General features: G+C 37.7%; 1 protein-coding gene across 1 annotated transcript; it reads right to left on the bottom strand.

The window, feature by feature from the left end:
• Positions 1–3686: 3686 nt before the first annotated feature.
• BRS3 (bombesin receptor subtype 3) lies at positions 3687–8021 on the bottom strand. Its single transcript, XM_016127492.2, has 3 exons — positions 7448–8021; positions 5555–5906; positions 3687–4158 (listed from the first exon to the last, which is right to left on the bottom strand). The coding sequence occupies exons 1-3, from the start codon at positions 7879–7881 to the stop codon at positions 3745–3747; spliced, it is 1200 nt and encodes a 399-aa protein (XP_015982978.1). The 5' UTR covers positions 7882–8021; the 3' UTR covers positions 3687–3744.
• Positions 8022–12155: the final 4134 nt, after the last annotated feature.

Genomic DNA, 12155 nt, shown 5'->3' with positions numbered 1-12155 from the left:
ACCCAACCCATAGCAACTCCCGCTCTTTGTAACTCTTTGCAACTGCCTGCAACCCAACCCATAGCAACTCCCGCTCTTTGTAACTTTTTGTAACTACCTGCATCCCATAGCAACTCCCGCTCTTTTTAACTGCCTGTAACTGCCCGTAACCCATAGCAACTCCCGGGCTTTGTAACTGTCTGAGGACAAATTAAGCAGTCAGCCCCTGCCAAACAAACTCTATATAAGCAATGTTGCAACTGAGCTCCTGGCTCAGATCTTCAGAGCGCTAGCTCCTCTGGGACCGCTAGCTGAGTTCTCCAACTCTCCAAGTGCTGCTTGGTTTCTGACGGGTCTGATTTTTGCAACTTTTCTGCAACAAAAATAGTGTGCATAGGTTTTCAGCAAAGTGTTATTGGGCTCACATTTCATTCCTGAGTGAGTTTTCAGTATAGGTGATAATAGCTACAGAGCTCTGGACATGACACTGAGTGCCTGCTGTAGTCCACAGGCCCCTCTGAATAGGTGGTCAAAAGGTTTCTTATGCCTAGGTCCCATGGGACCCGGCCACCCTGATCCAAAGGTTGTACAGAGGCCTGTGAAGTAACCTTTCAGAGTAACTGCATTCTAAACTGAATTCGATGAATTGAGCCACTGAGGGCCTCCCAGTGAGAGGAATGAGTATGGAACAGACAGGGACATGGTCAGAGTAGCACAGAAGCTGGCAGGCCCACGTAGGAAAGGTAATGAGTAGAACAGAGGCCTGTGAAGTTCCCCAGAGGTGAGAGGAGAAGCCGACACAGTGATAGAGGGTCACTGAGTCAGCATAATAGTGGAGCAGTAGAGCTGGGAGTTAAGTACATTTGTACCTACAATGGCATTTTGTTTAACCATGAGACCTGATAGTTGTTTTTTAAACAATGCTGTTGTGTCTGTGAGGCCTGGTTCCTGTTTGTTCTCATTTCCCTGTATATTTGTAGAATTGGTAACCGAAGTAATCTGGAAGCATCTCTGTCTTTGTACCTTGTTTTTTCAAGATTCTTTTGCAAGTCACAGAAACATTCAAGGTAACAGGCAAAAAGAGGGGACCCTTATTATAAAGATAGGGAGTAGCTCCTAAAACTCCAGGACTGGAATGTAGATGGACTGCATGAGGAGCAGGTGGACGCAGGAAGCCAAACCAGTCTTGGAACCCAGACAATTGGCTTCTTTCTGAATATCTTCTTTATTCTTCTCTCTTTAAACTCTGTAAGCTGTGATCGGTGCTGTACTCCTAGCCTGATAAGCCACAGCCTTCTTGGTGGATAAAAATATATTTATCAAAACCAGAGACTGCTTGGCCAGAAGAGTCACCTACCTGGCCTGGGAACTCTTTCTGGAAAATTACTAAACTATACCAAATGAGATTTTTTCATGGCCTATTCAAGCTATCTCCGTTTGGGAATTTTCCTGTCCCCACTTCCTCTAATCTCAAGTCTTAGTGGAAATAAAAGTTAACTCCTTGTGACAAAAAGGTTGATGGATCTTTGACCTAAAGTGGTCATAACTGCAGACATCCTTAAACCCACATTTGCTATTTTCAGTAGAGATGCCAGTGTTAAATGTTTTGTGATACTTAAAGCATCAATGACAAACACTTGCCCATTGGACATTTTGGTTATAACTAAGGTCGTGACTCTGTTTTCCTGCTTTGTAGCATATTATTATGGTCCATTATTCTCAGCCAGGGTCAGGGCAGACCATGAGCAAAATTGAGAAGTATACAAAATTTGTTTTTTATGTGTCCTGCCTCTAACCCCAATTAGGACCCTCTCCAAAGATAAGAAATCTTTCATCGTATCATTTCTAGCCCCACAATAGGCAGTGCAAAAGTGTGGATATTGGGGCCTACTTGTAAGGTTAGTCATGCATGACAAGGATAATCTGAAAAAAGACCACCCCCTCCAAAAAAAAATCAAAACAAGGCCATGAATTTTAATCCCAATTCTCTAACTCTGTATGGGAGGCTGATGCCCTATAAAACTATTTAGGGAATTATTTTATATCAGATCCTTAAGTCACCTTGGGATTACTTAGAACAAAGAAAATGAAAGTTTCTACAGCTCTAGTTTTATCAACTTCTAAAAGGTGCTCTCGGCATTTTTAATCTGGTACTTTTTTCAGGTTATCGCTAAAATTTTATGCTTAGGAGAGTAAAGATGTAATTTTTGCCTACAGTGAAGAGAATAGTAAAATATTTGAGAGCTTTGTGACTTGAAAATAATTTAAATTGGGGGATTAAAATGGGTTCTCAGTTATAGTCATCAGAAGTATTGTTTTTTAGAATATAAAGTTACACAGTCATTTGAAACTTTAATATTTATTTGTTTTTCCCCACTTATTACAATGTCCATCTTAAAACAATGCTAATACAATATTGACACCCCCACTTAAATAAACCAGTTTTATAGAAATGTGAAGTCTACTGTTGATATATATCCCCTTTTGGAGCCACACCATTAGCAGAAGTTCACAACTACACAAACCGTTTAAAGAAAGCTCAAAACTACCAAAAGCACACCCCTAAATCAAGTTTTTGAAAATGTAAATTGAACTACCTCTAGTGCCAAACATATGCTTTAAATTGCCCCTAAGAAAACTTTTTTCTGAAACCACAAATCTAAATCTGACATCTACTGACAACAGTTGTTTTAAATTACAATTACAAACAAGCTTATAGTGTTAGCAAGTAGGAGCAGAGGAAACCAGAACTTTCCATCAGATTTCCAAGGGCAGAAATGAATTAGGTCATACTCTTATAGGACTTAGGCACCCCATCTGGTTTAATGAAGTCAAGCAGGAAGATAATCTGATAACAACTGCACATCCAGGTGTTAGAGATTTCATGTGGTACTTCTGCATTTTTTAGAAAGAGGGCACTGCTTACCAGAAAGAAATTAATTTCTGTAAAGGAGGAATTTCAGGCATGCAGATTTTTGACAAGCGTCCTTCTCTGGGGCCCTCAAATGATACCATAAATGTAGTCGCTTATTCTGCCTGTAAATAAGGCAAGTTCTTCACAATATGTGTGAAAAGAACCTTGCCCAATTATCAATCAATGGTGGGTGTAAGTAGAACTACATTATGTCAGTAAGTGTTGGCCCAGTAAAATAAGCTCCTTGTCCCTGATCCTTACTCATTACTTTATTCTCGCTGACCTGAAAACATTTTCATTGCAACTGCAAAGCTTTAGTTATAATGGAATAGAGATTAATGGAAAAGAGCAGTAAAAAATACCCGTGAAGGTTTATTTTTTAGAACTTTGTTTTTTAAGAAAAGTGCAGAAGAGATGTTTTTTGATCCCTTTCTCGTATGTAACATATAATCTCTAGGTTTACACCACATAACAAACACAAACACAGTTTTATGCAGATCACGGGAATATATGAGAAATTAGAAGCATTACTGATGTGATGGAAACAGATTTTTAAGTGTCATCTTGTTTATTTTACCTTCTCTCCTATGCAATTTACCTTAGGACCAACTGACATATATAAATGTGTCTTTCTACACCTGGAAAGTGGAGCTTCATTTTATTTAGAAAGCCAAATAACGTTAATGTTTATGCGTTGAAGAAAATTATGGTTTGTCTTTTACTTGTAAGGGTTCTTCACTCCTAAGATTTCAACACAATTCGCAAACAAAAATCCTGACACCGTACACCTATGCACAATTCAGAATTGTATACACACTCTGGGAGGAAAAGTACCATTTTTAATTTAAAAGTTAGACTCTGTCATCTTCCTTCTTCACACTACACCCAGTGAACGATGTCACACTGATTTCAGACACCTGTGTGCTCCCAGCACCCGGGACTCTTCCCATCACAGCCAGGTTGTTAAGAGGGGTATCAGCAGAAGGAGGGTCAGGAAGTTCTGCCTTGCAACAGAATAACTGAGCTTTAAAATGCTGCTGGAAGGTTTTGCTCAGCCAGTAAAGAGCAAAGGGGTTTACACAAGAATTGCTGAAAGCCAGAATCCGAGAGAAAATGGTGGCAACAAAATGAATGGCGGAGGAGTCCATGTAGGTTTGATAAGTAAATGAGCGGTAGAGGTACAAGAGGTGATTTGGCAACCAGCAGAGAGCAAATAGAGCCACGAGCACCAACACTGTTTTGGCAATTCTCTTCCGGGACGCAATCTATAAAGGAAGAGAATAATGGCAAAAGGAGAAAATCATTTAGCTGGCAGAGATTTTAAAAAGCCATTCTCTAGATTTTCATAGTAATTTACAGTTAACAAGCTGGTATTCCCTTGAATATGTGGTTGTGAAATAACTGAATAGGATGTGTGGGAAGGCAGCCTGTGGCTATAGAATCCAGCAAATTAATTGGCATGGTAACCCATGATCTTGGTCTCATTAGCTCTAATTTAGAAACTCCTACCCCTGGTTTTGAGGTACTCTTTGGTGTCTCCAATTATCTCAAGGAGTGTTATAGAATTCTCAAAAATTTAATTTATTAAAAATAGAGATACGAGACTGTTTTACCATATCAACAGAGGCTGACTAGGTTAAAATATTCTTCTGAGGTTTATGAAAGTTGCCAAGTTGGTACCAAAATTATTTTTAATCTATAGGAATTCTAAGTATATAGTCAAAGGAATAAAAATATGTAAAAATAATCTTCCTATGTAAAAATAATAATAATAAGAGAAATAAACCAGATGAAAACATTGCCTGTGGTTACAGATAGAGCAAAGATAACTCTTTACATGGGCATTAAATATACAACTTCAGCCTCATGAGCACCACCATTGAACTAAAAATGGGCCATCTTAAAAAAGAAAAAAGGCACTGAACTCTTCAAGTACTGATCAAGAGGTGAATAGAATCGTCCCTCTTCCTGTTAGGCTTTTAAACATTAAGTGGAACAATGTTTTTGCAATAGTCTTTTTATTCTGTTCATATTTATAAGAGGAGAGCACACCTGGCTCTTGCAATAGTCTTAAACGAGTTTCTGTGAGTCACTGTGTTCTCTTGCCACTGGCGCTTCATCCCTGGAGACCTCAGTTTATTCATCGGCATGTAAGTGATTGGTTTGCATTAAATAATGTTATGGCTTTTGCCAGTGGTATCATCCTGTATTTTTATATCATCGTGTTATACTTTCTAAAACAAAGGATGCTTCACTTTATAGTCTCATCTTGTGCAGTTTCTCATTATTCCATGAGGTAATAATTTTGACTACTCTCAAACTTCAGCTGTCCCCTTTCTAATAATATTAGTTCTACCATTTGTTGAATGCTTACTGTGTACTAAGAACTATGCTAATCATTACACACACATAAACACACACACAATCCAGTCCCCATCTTCATTTTACAGATAAAGAAAATCAGGCTCAGAGAGGTTAAATGACTTGCTCGAAATTGCTCAGTTAGTATGTGATAGAGCTGGAGTTAAATTCTGTATCTGACAGAATCCAGAGTCTATGACCATAACAAAAGTAATATAGTGTTATTGTATTTCTTGCCCACATGTGATAAAGTAGGAATTTCACTTCTAAATTCACATATGAGTCCTGATTAATACATACCTGTTTATGGGCATGGCTTTGTTCTTCAGTAGGTATGTTCGAGGTGCTTTTGTAAAGAGTTCTAGCAATCAAAGAATAATAGACAGAGATAATAGAGAGTGGAATAATGTAGAACACTAAGAAGCACAGCAGAGAATGTATTTCTTGCAGGAGCCTCTCAGAAACAGGATAAAAGGCACATGATTCAAATGTCATATTTTTGCTGGGATCTCGAAAAGTATATACATTTGAAAATATAGCCTCTGGTAGAGCAATTATCATAGACATGATCCAGATGCAGCCAGCTTTGGCACAGGTCTTTAGGATGGCATTGGAGGGCTGTCGCTCCAGTGGCTTCACAACTGCTTTGTATCTAAAATCACATAAGCATAGGCAAAAGTCAAATAAATGTGAGAATTACAGAATCTTAGGGTTAGGAGTGGTCATCCAGTTCTACCTCCTATTCAAATGCATATAACCAAGCTAACATTAAATAACCGGAATTGATTATGGTTTCAAATACATATAATATACCCCAGTACTTTTTATTTATGCTAATCACCTCTTCCTTTATTCACCAATATGAGATATTCCGGGTTTTCAATTTTGTAATTTTATATGTAGGTTCTCTATTTAGGACAAGTACATTTTTTTTTCGGTGTGATTTTGTGTGTGGCTGAGAATGGTTCTTAAGTGTTCTAAAAGCCTTCCTTTCTGTACAAGTGACTGATGTTAAACCTAATTCTCCTTTCTTCATGAGTGAGCAGTCATCAACCTTCCTAAAAAAGAATTCCATGAGTGTATGGAGTAAAGAGAGGAGGATTAATTTCTTTCCTGTTCAAAAGTGCTAAGTTGTTGCCCAAGTTGATCCATAGGTAGATTTAGGGCAAGGCAAGGATGAAATTGGAAGCCCCGTGCCCATATAAAGATACCTGTTTATTGTGACAAATCCACCTTAAAATCTACAGCCTTTAAGTAAATCTACCCTTAAATAGAATATAAAACCAGCCAAAGCAAAGATCCTTAAAAAAACACAGGGAAGGCTTTTCCTTCTTTCGGATTCCAGAATTTGAAGAAGCTATTCCTTCAGATACTGCCAGGCATGCATTGATTACTTACAGGCTTCTTGCAGCCTTTCTTAAGCACCACTTTTAACATTTAGAGACTCAATTTTCTCATGCTTTCAGTTATCATTCTACAATAGACACAGTACTTAGACTGAAAATATCCTAACAGAGCCTTAATACCCTGACTGCCAGAGGTTCTCACATGTTCTATATATAGAGCTCTAAAAGACAACCATGATTAATTTATTTCTCGGGAAATTGAGAATTTCATTGAATGCCTATAGAGACAACAAATACAATTAAGTAATGACATTATGCTGAGTTACCAGGAAGCTGAAAACCTCACCATTTTCTGTCATTAATTAATTCAATGAATTTCAAATAAATTAGATGCATGTGTCTTTTTCTCATTGTTCCGGCAGTCAATAATGCATATGTGGTCAATTTCACACTTAGGCTGATGTTTTAAGGTTGACAATATTGCACCACTAGGCTGCACTAACGTATAAAACGTGAATTGTTTTTCTTTTACACCTGGAACAATTTGTCTTAATAAACTGGGGGTGGGGGACCGTTAGAATATTCTTCCAAGCAAACAATTACACTTCAAAGGGAATACATTATCCCTAAAGCACACAATTTTAACCTCTCCTCTCTGACGCTAACACAAGAATTTTAACATTCTCACACCAACTTTTATTTAAAATGCCCCCCGATTTTTCAGTCTTACACCCAGGTTACAGAGTGTGAGAAAAGCAGAATCATAGCAAGTATATGCTAAGTACAAGCTTTCCTTTCTTTTTGCCTCATTTCACATCCTGGCAAATACAACAGAAAAGAAACCCACCTGTCAGCGCTGAGAATTGTTAACGTGAACACTGATACACCAACAGAAGTGAGCCGGATGAAAGAAAGCACCTTACAGCCAATCCTTCCGAACAGCCATCCTTCTGCAAGGTAGTGAGTTGCATCCACCGGCACACAAGTTAGCAGAAGTAAAAGATCTCCAAAAGCCAGGCTAGTGATGAAAATATTTGGAACCGTTTGCATGGATTTGGTCTTGAAAAAGACTTTGATGAGAATAGCATTTCCAAGGATACCCACTGAAATTATCACAGCATATGTGATATAGATGGCACACAATGCTTCTATTCCTGGAGAGCTGTCTCTGGTCCATCCTTTATTTTTGGTATCATTAGGAACGACAGAGCTGGATGATTCTGTATCATTTGTGATTGAAATTAAAGTCTGATTAGGTGACTGAGGCTGTCTTTGAGGCATTTCTTCTGAAGACTATGCCTTTAATATTTCTTCTGCTCAGTTAAAATGTAGTTGATTGCCACATCTAATGCCCACGTCTAGTAATGAGATGTAGCAGAACAGAGCAGAATGGCACACAAATTCAAGACATCCGGATACTCCTTTCTTTCAGTTGTTCTGTGTCTCCCAGCATGCTTGGCTAAGTGCTTACGGATCTGGCACTGAAGAGTGGGAGGTGGAGGAGTTTTATTGACGTTTCAGTGACAGAAGGAGGGGGGTTGGGGAAATGCTCTGCAGTTGCTTGTTCTTCCCTTTTGGGGAATCTTAGGAATACCTAGATAGTATAGAATAATACCTATTGTTTATTAGAATCACTCTGTTTCCATATCTAACCACGAAAGATCTATATAGATCTTGTCACTTTTCTGCTGGAACTCATTCATTCTCTGCAATCAGAATGTGGTCTAATGCACTTTCTTTTACATGATAAATAAGTATGTGTCTTCTGAAGCACAAACTTGAATCCACTCCCCTAGATTTCATATCAGCAAGGCACCGAAGCAACAAATCATTCACATTTTGACAAGGCTGATGTCACTTCCAACGAGGGATAATTCAAGTGACCTGGACTTATTGCCTAGCTCTGACACATGGTAATTCCCAGCTCTGTGCGTATTACTGGGGCTGCACTGTACAATAGCTAACCAGCCTTTAAGAGATGAAAAATCCAGGCAAATAACCAGTTGCTTTGTCTCTAAATGTCCTCATAAAGCAGTTTTTACTGTTTGTCTGTTTTAATGTCATATATTTTTAAAATGTTATTTAAGGTTTCTCTCCTTAAATGATTAAAATGAACCTGCCTTGTTCCAAAACAAAATAACACAGAACACAGCTTGAGGTTCTGACACAAAAGGACTTGTAAGAATGAAAATCATTCTTTTCAAGTGAGAGGATGTCATAGGTTACTCCAGAGATGATGGGCATGTAGATGATGTTAACGTCAACCGAAGGAAGCAGAAAATTAAGACAGTTACATTAGTACCAGCAAGAAAAGCCCCTTATTACAGAAAATGTGTGTGATTTATGTGTGTGTATGTGGGGTGGAGGATGGTTTGGGAATGGGAAGCCCGTAGTTCGAAGGTGTTTAATAATATAACCTGTCATGAAATGTTCTCTGAAATGATCATATCCAAAGGATAATCTCTCAGCTAGGAGAAACTTTTTGTAGTAAGCTGTTTATAAATATATCTATATCAAAATTACTCTTGGAAGTACAATGAAAAGCAGCAAAGTATTTGACTAGCCCATGAACAAGAGGGGAAAAGATTGCTCTTTATTCTGACAGAATACATGCAATAAATTCTTCAGGGAAAGTAAATTGGATAAATTGAATCAATTATCTGGTTAATTTGAGCCTCCTAAACTGCACCTATCCTTTACTCTTTATGAAATTATTTCCAGAGTGTGGATTGCTTAACTCAATAACGGTTTTAGTGGGAATGAGGAGGAGAAATGTTTGGATAACTCCAAATTCCTTAGTTTTTAAGTATATATACGTAAGTAATTTCATGCACTGGGATGTCTCTTTCTGTAGATCATCTCTACAGAAAAAGGCTCTATAGAATTCATATCTTGTTGTCACAAAGCTAATGACAAAACTTTCTGTGGGATTCCTGCATTTCGTTTAGCAAAGACTATCTCCCAGTTCACACCTTGACTAATGGCCACATAGCACGAAACCAACCCTGCGTGTGATTTCCAAAATTATCTGGATTCCAAAGATTTCAGGCATGCTTTTTATCAGGCTGCAGCCACCATTCTGCCTTTCTTACTCCTTCTTCTTTCTGGTCAGGAGAGGTCAGGAGAGAGCAGTGATGCTGGGGCGCTGCTGGAGCAGCGGCGTTCTTACCTCTGGGATTCCAGAATCCTAGAATAACAGAGATGAAAGCAAACTTAGAGATGATGAAATCGAATCTTCTATTTTTTCCTGAGGCAGACATAAGGGTCAGAGGTGGAAAGTATCTTATGCAAAGTCACACAAATACACCATAGCTGAGGTGAAATGGATTGTCTCTGGGTTCTGAAAGGTTAAAAATCAGTGATAAGAGCTGAAAAAACATTCATTTCCTGACAGTGAAACATATTTTCTCATTTGGTATTGTGGACTTAGGTTTTCTGCATGTTTTATTAAAGAACGAGAGATTTCCAGGCTAACAAGCAAATCATGATAGTTTAAATGCATCTGCTTTTTATATCTACTTCTTTTGCCTTATAATTTACCCACAAAACATAACCGTGTCTAGTAATCTTTTGTAGTCAAAGGTGCAGGGCACTTAGCCTATACAAAATGATGAAATTCATTTTTTTTGTTTATTTGTTTTTAGTGTGTAATTGGTCAATATTATCATCCAAGGTTTTCAAAACCAACTAACTATTCGGCTTAAGATTAAGCAGTTGTCATACAATCCTAATGTAGCCCTTAACTTGAAGAAAGTATTGGATATTGAATAAATAAATTATCGGTGTGCTGAAATGGGGTTTCCTGGATCAGTCCAATACACTTAGTGTGGGTAACGTCTTTGTTAAATATCCAAGGAGCTGGGGATCCAAGAGTGCAGAAAAACTTTTCTCTGCTTCTAAAGTGGTGTGCAGAGGGATTAGAAAATAGTTGCTAGAAAGAGACTGCAAATATGGCTCTAAGGTTCTCAGCCATCAGTTACACAAGACAGTGGTTCTCAAATTTTTGCTTGCACGTGAAATCACCAGGAAAGCTTATTAAAACACAAATTGCTGGGTTTTACCTCCAGAGTTTCTAACTTTGTAGGTCTCAGGGTGGGGCCTGATTATTTGCATTTCTAATAAGTTCCCAGGTGATACTGAGAATCACTTATGCACTATGGAAACAATCCAGTTGTTCAAGAGAAGCATGGCTTTTTCTGATATTGAGGTCAAAGTGATATTTATGTGGCTCTCCATTAAAGAAAAAGGAATTTTGTGATGTGATGGATACTTCAAAAATGCTCCCTATATTTTTCACTCCCTGCTAAACCAGATCTAGTGAACTCTTGGATACCTATGCTCAAATCACCCAGGGTGTTTGGGGGGGGGTGTTGATCTTTTTAATGGGAGAAAGATGAAATGGGTAAACTTTTTACCTATGACTCAAGCACAAATTCTGTTTGTATATTTGAGAACTGAAAAAATGAATAACCAAAATTCTCTATAAGTTTCTAAGTACAGAGATTTCTTTATACACACACAACACACACACACACACACACACACACTCTTATGCTGGGAAACAAGATGGATTTCTTTGTTATTAATTAATTGGGTTAGATCAATTTTAAGAGGATACAATTTGACTTGTGGGTGTATTTAGATCTATGTAATAGTGATTCCTGTTGTCACAGAGTTCTCTGTTCTTCCTCATAATTTCCTGTTCCAAAACTTTATTGATACTGTTTTATATTTCAAGGGGAGATTACTATTCAGAATGGCCTCTGCAGAGACCAGGTAGAATCAATACAAACTATGTAATGATAGGTTCTATAAATAGTAGAAATTCCAATTGAATCTTTTAAGTGGAATTCTTTGTTAAAGCAAATCCTTGTCATGATTAAACTTAATGGCTCCCTAAAAGTGGACAATCATGGAGGCTGTTCGGATTTAGGTGCCTTTATATACCCAAATCACTGTACTTAACATGGCATGCTGTGGTCAATGCGAAGTTCTACAGTTATAATAGATTGAGGCAGATTTGCAGCAGACAAAATGTTTAGGCTTCCTGAATATTGAGGCACAAATTATAAAGTAGATGAATTTATCTCAGTGTATTTCTACCTCTTTTCTTAGTAATCTTTCTTTTATTAGAATTTTCTCACATATTCCTAATCATGTGTTTCATTCCCACAGGGTTTACTTTCAGCCTCCTATATGTTAATGCCCATTAAAATGTTTCAAATCAATAAAGACCATACACTTCTGTATGGTCCCACAATTACACTCCTAGGTATCCCAAGGTAAGTGAAAATATATATTCACATAAAGATTTGTATGAGAATGTACATGGAAGCATTGTTCTTAAAAAAAAACTGCAAACAACCTAAATGTCCATTGGTCAGCAAGTGTGTGTACAAAATATGGCTTATCCATACAACGGAATATGATTCTGCAATAAAAAGAAATAAACTATTTTTTAATCCAGTTGATTGGTTATTAATTTTACATTCTGTGGCTATTTAGTTAGCAACATGAAATCCTTTCATGATCTGTAATTTGTTGTAGGAATTGTC

This window comes from Rousettus aegyptiacus, unplaced genomic scaffold, assembly GCF_014176215.1.
Source record: "Rousettus aegyptiacus isolate mRouAeg1 unplaced genomic scaffold, mRouAeg1.p scaffold_m13_p_9, whole genome shotgun sequence".
NCBI classification, from domain to species: domain Eukaryota; kingdom Metazoa; phylum Chordata; class Mammalia; order Chiroptera; family Pteropodidae; genus Rousettus; species Rousettus aegyptiacus.
The sequence above is the reverse complement of the archived record's forward strand: the minus strand, read 5'-3'. Positions and strand labels throughout refer to the sequence as shown.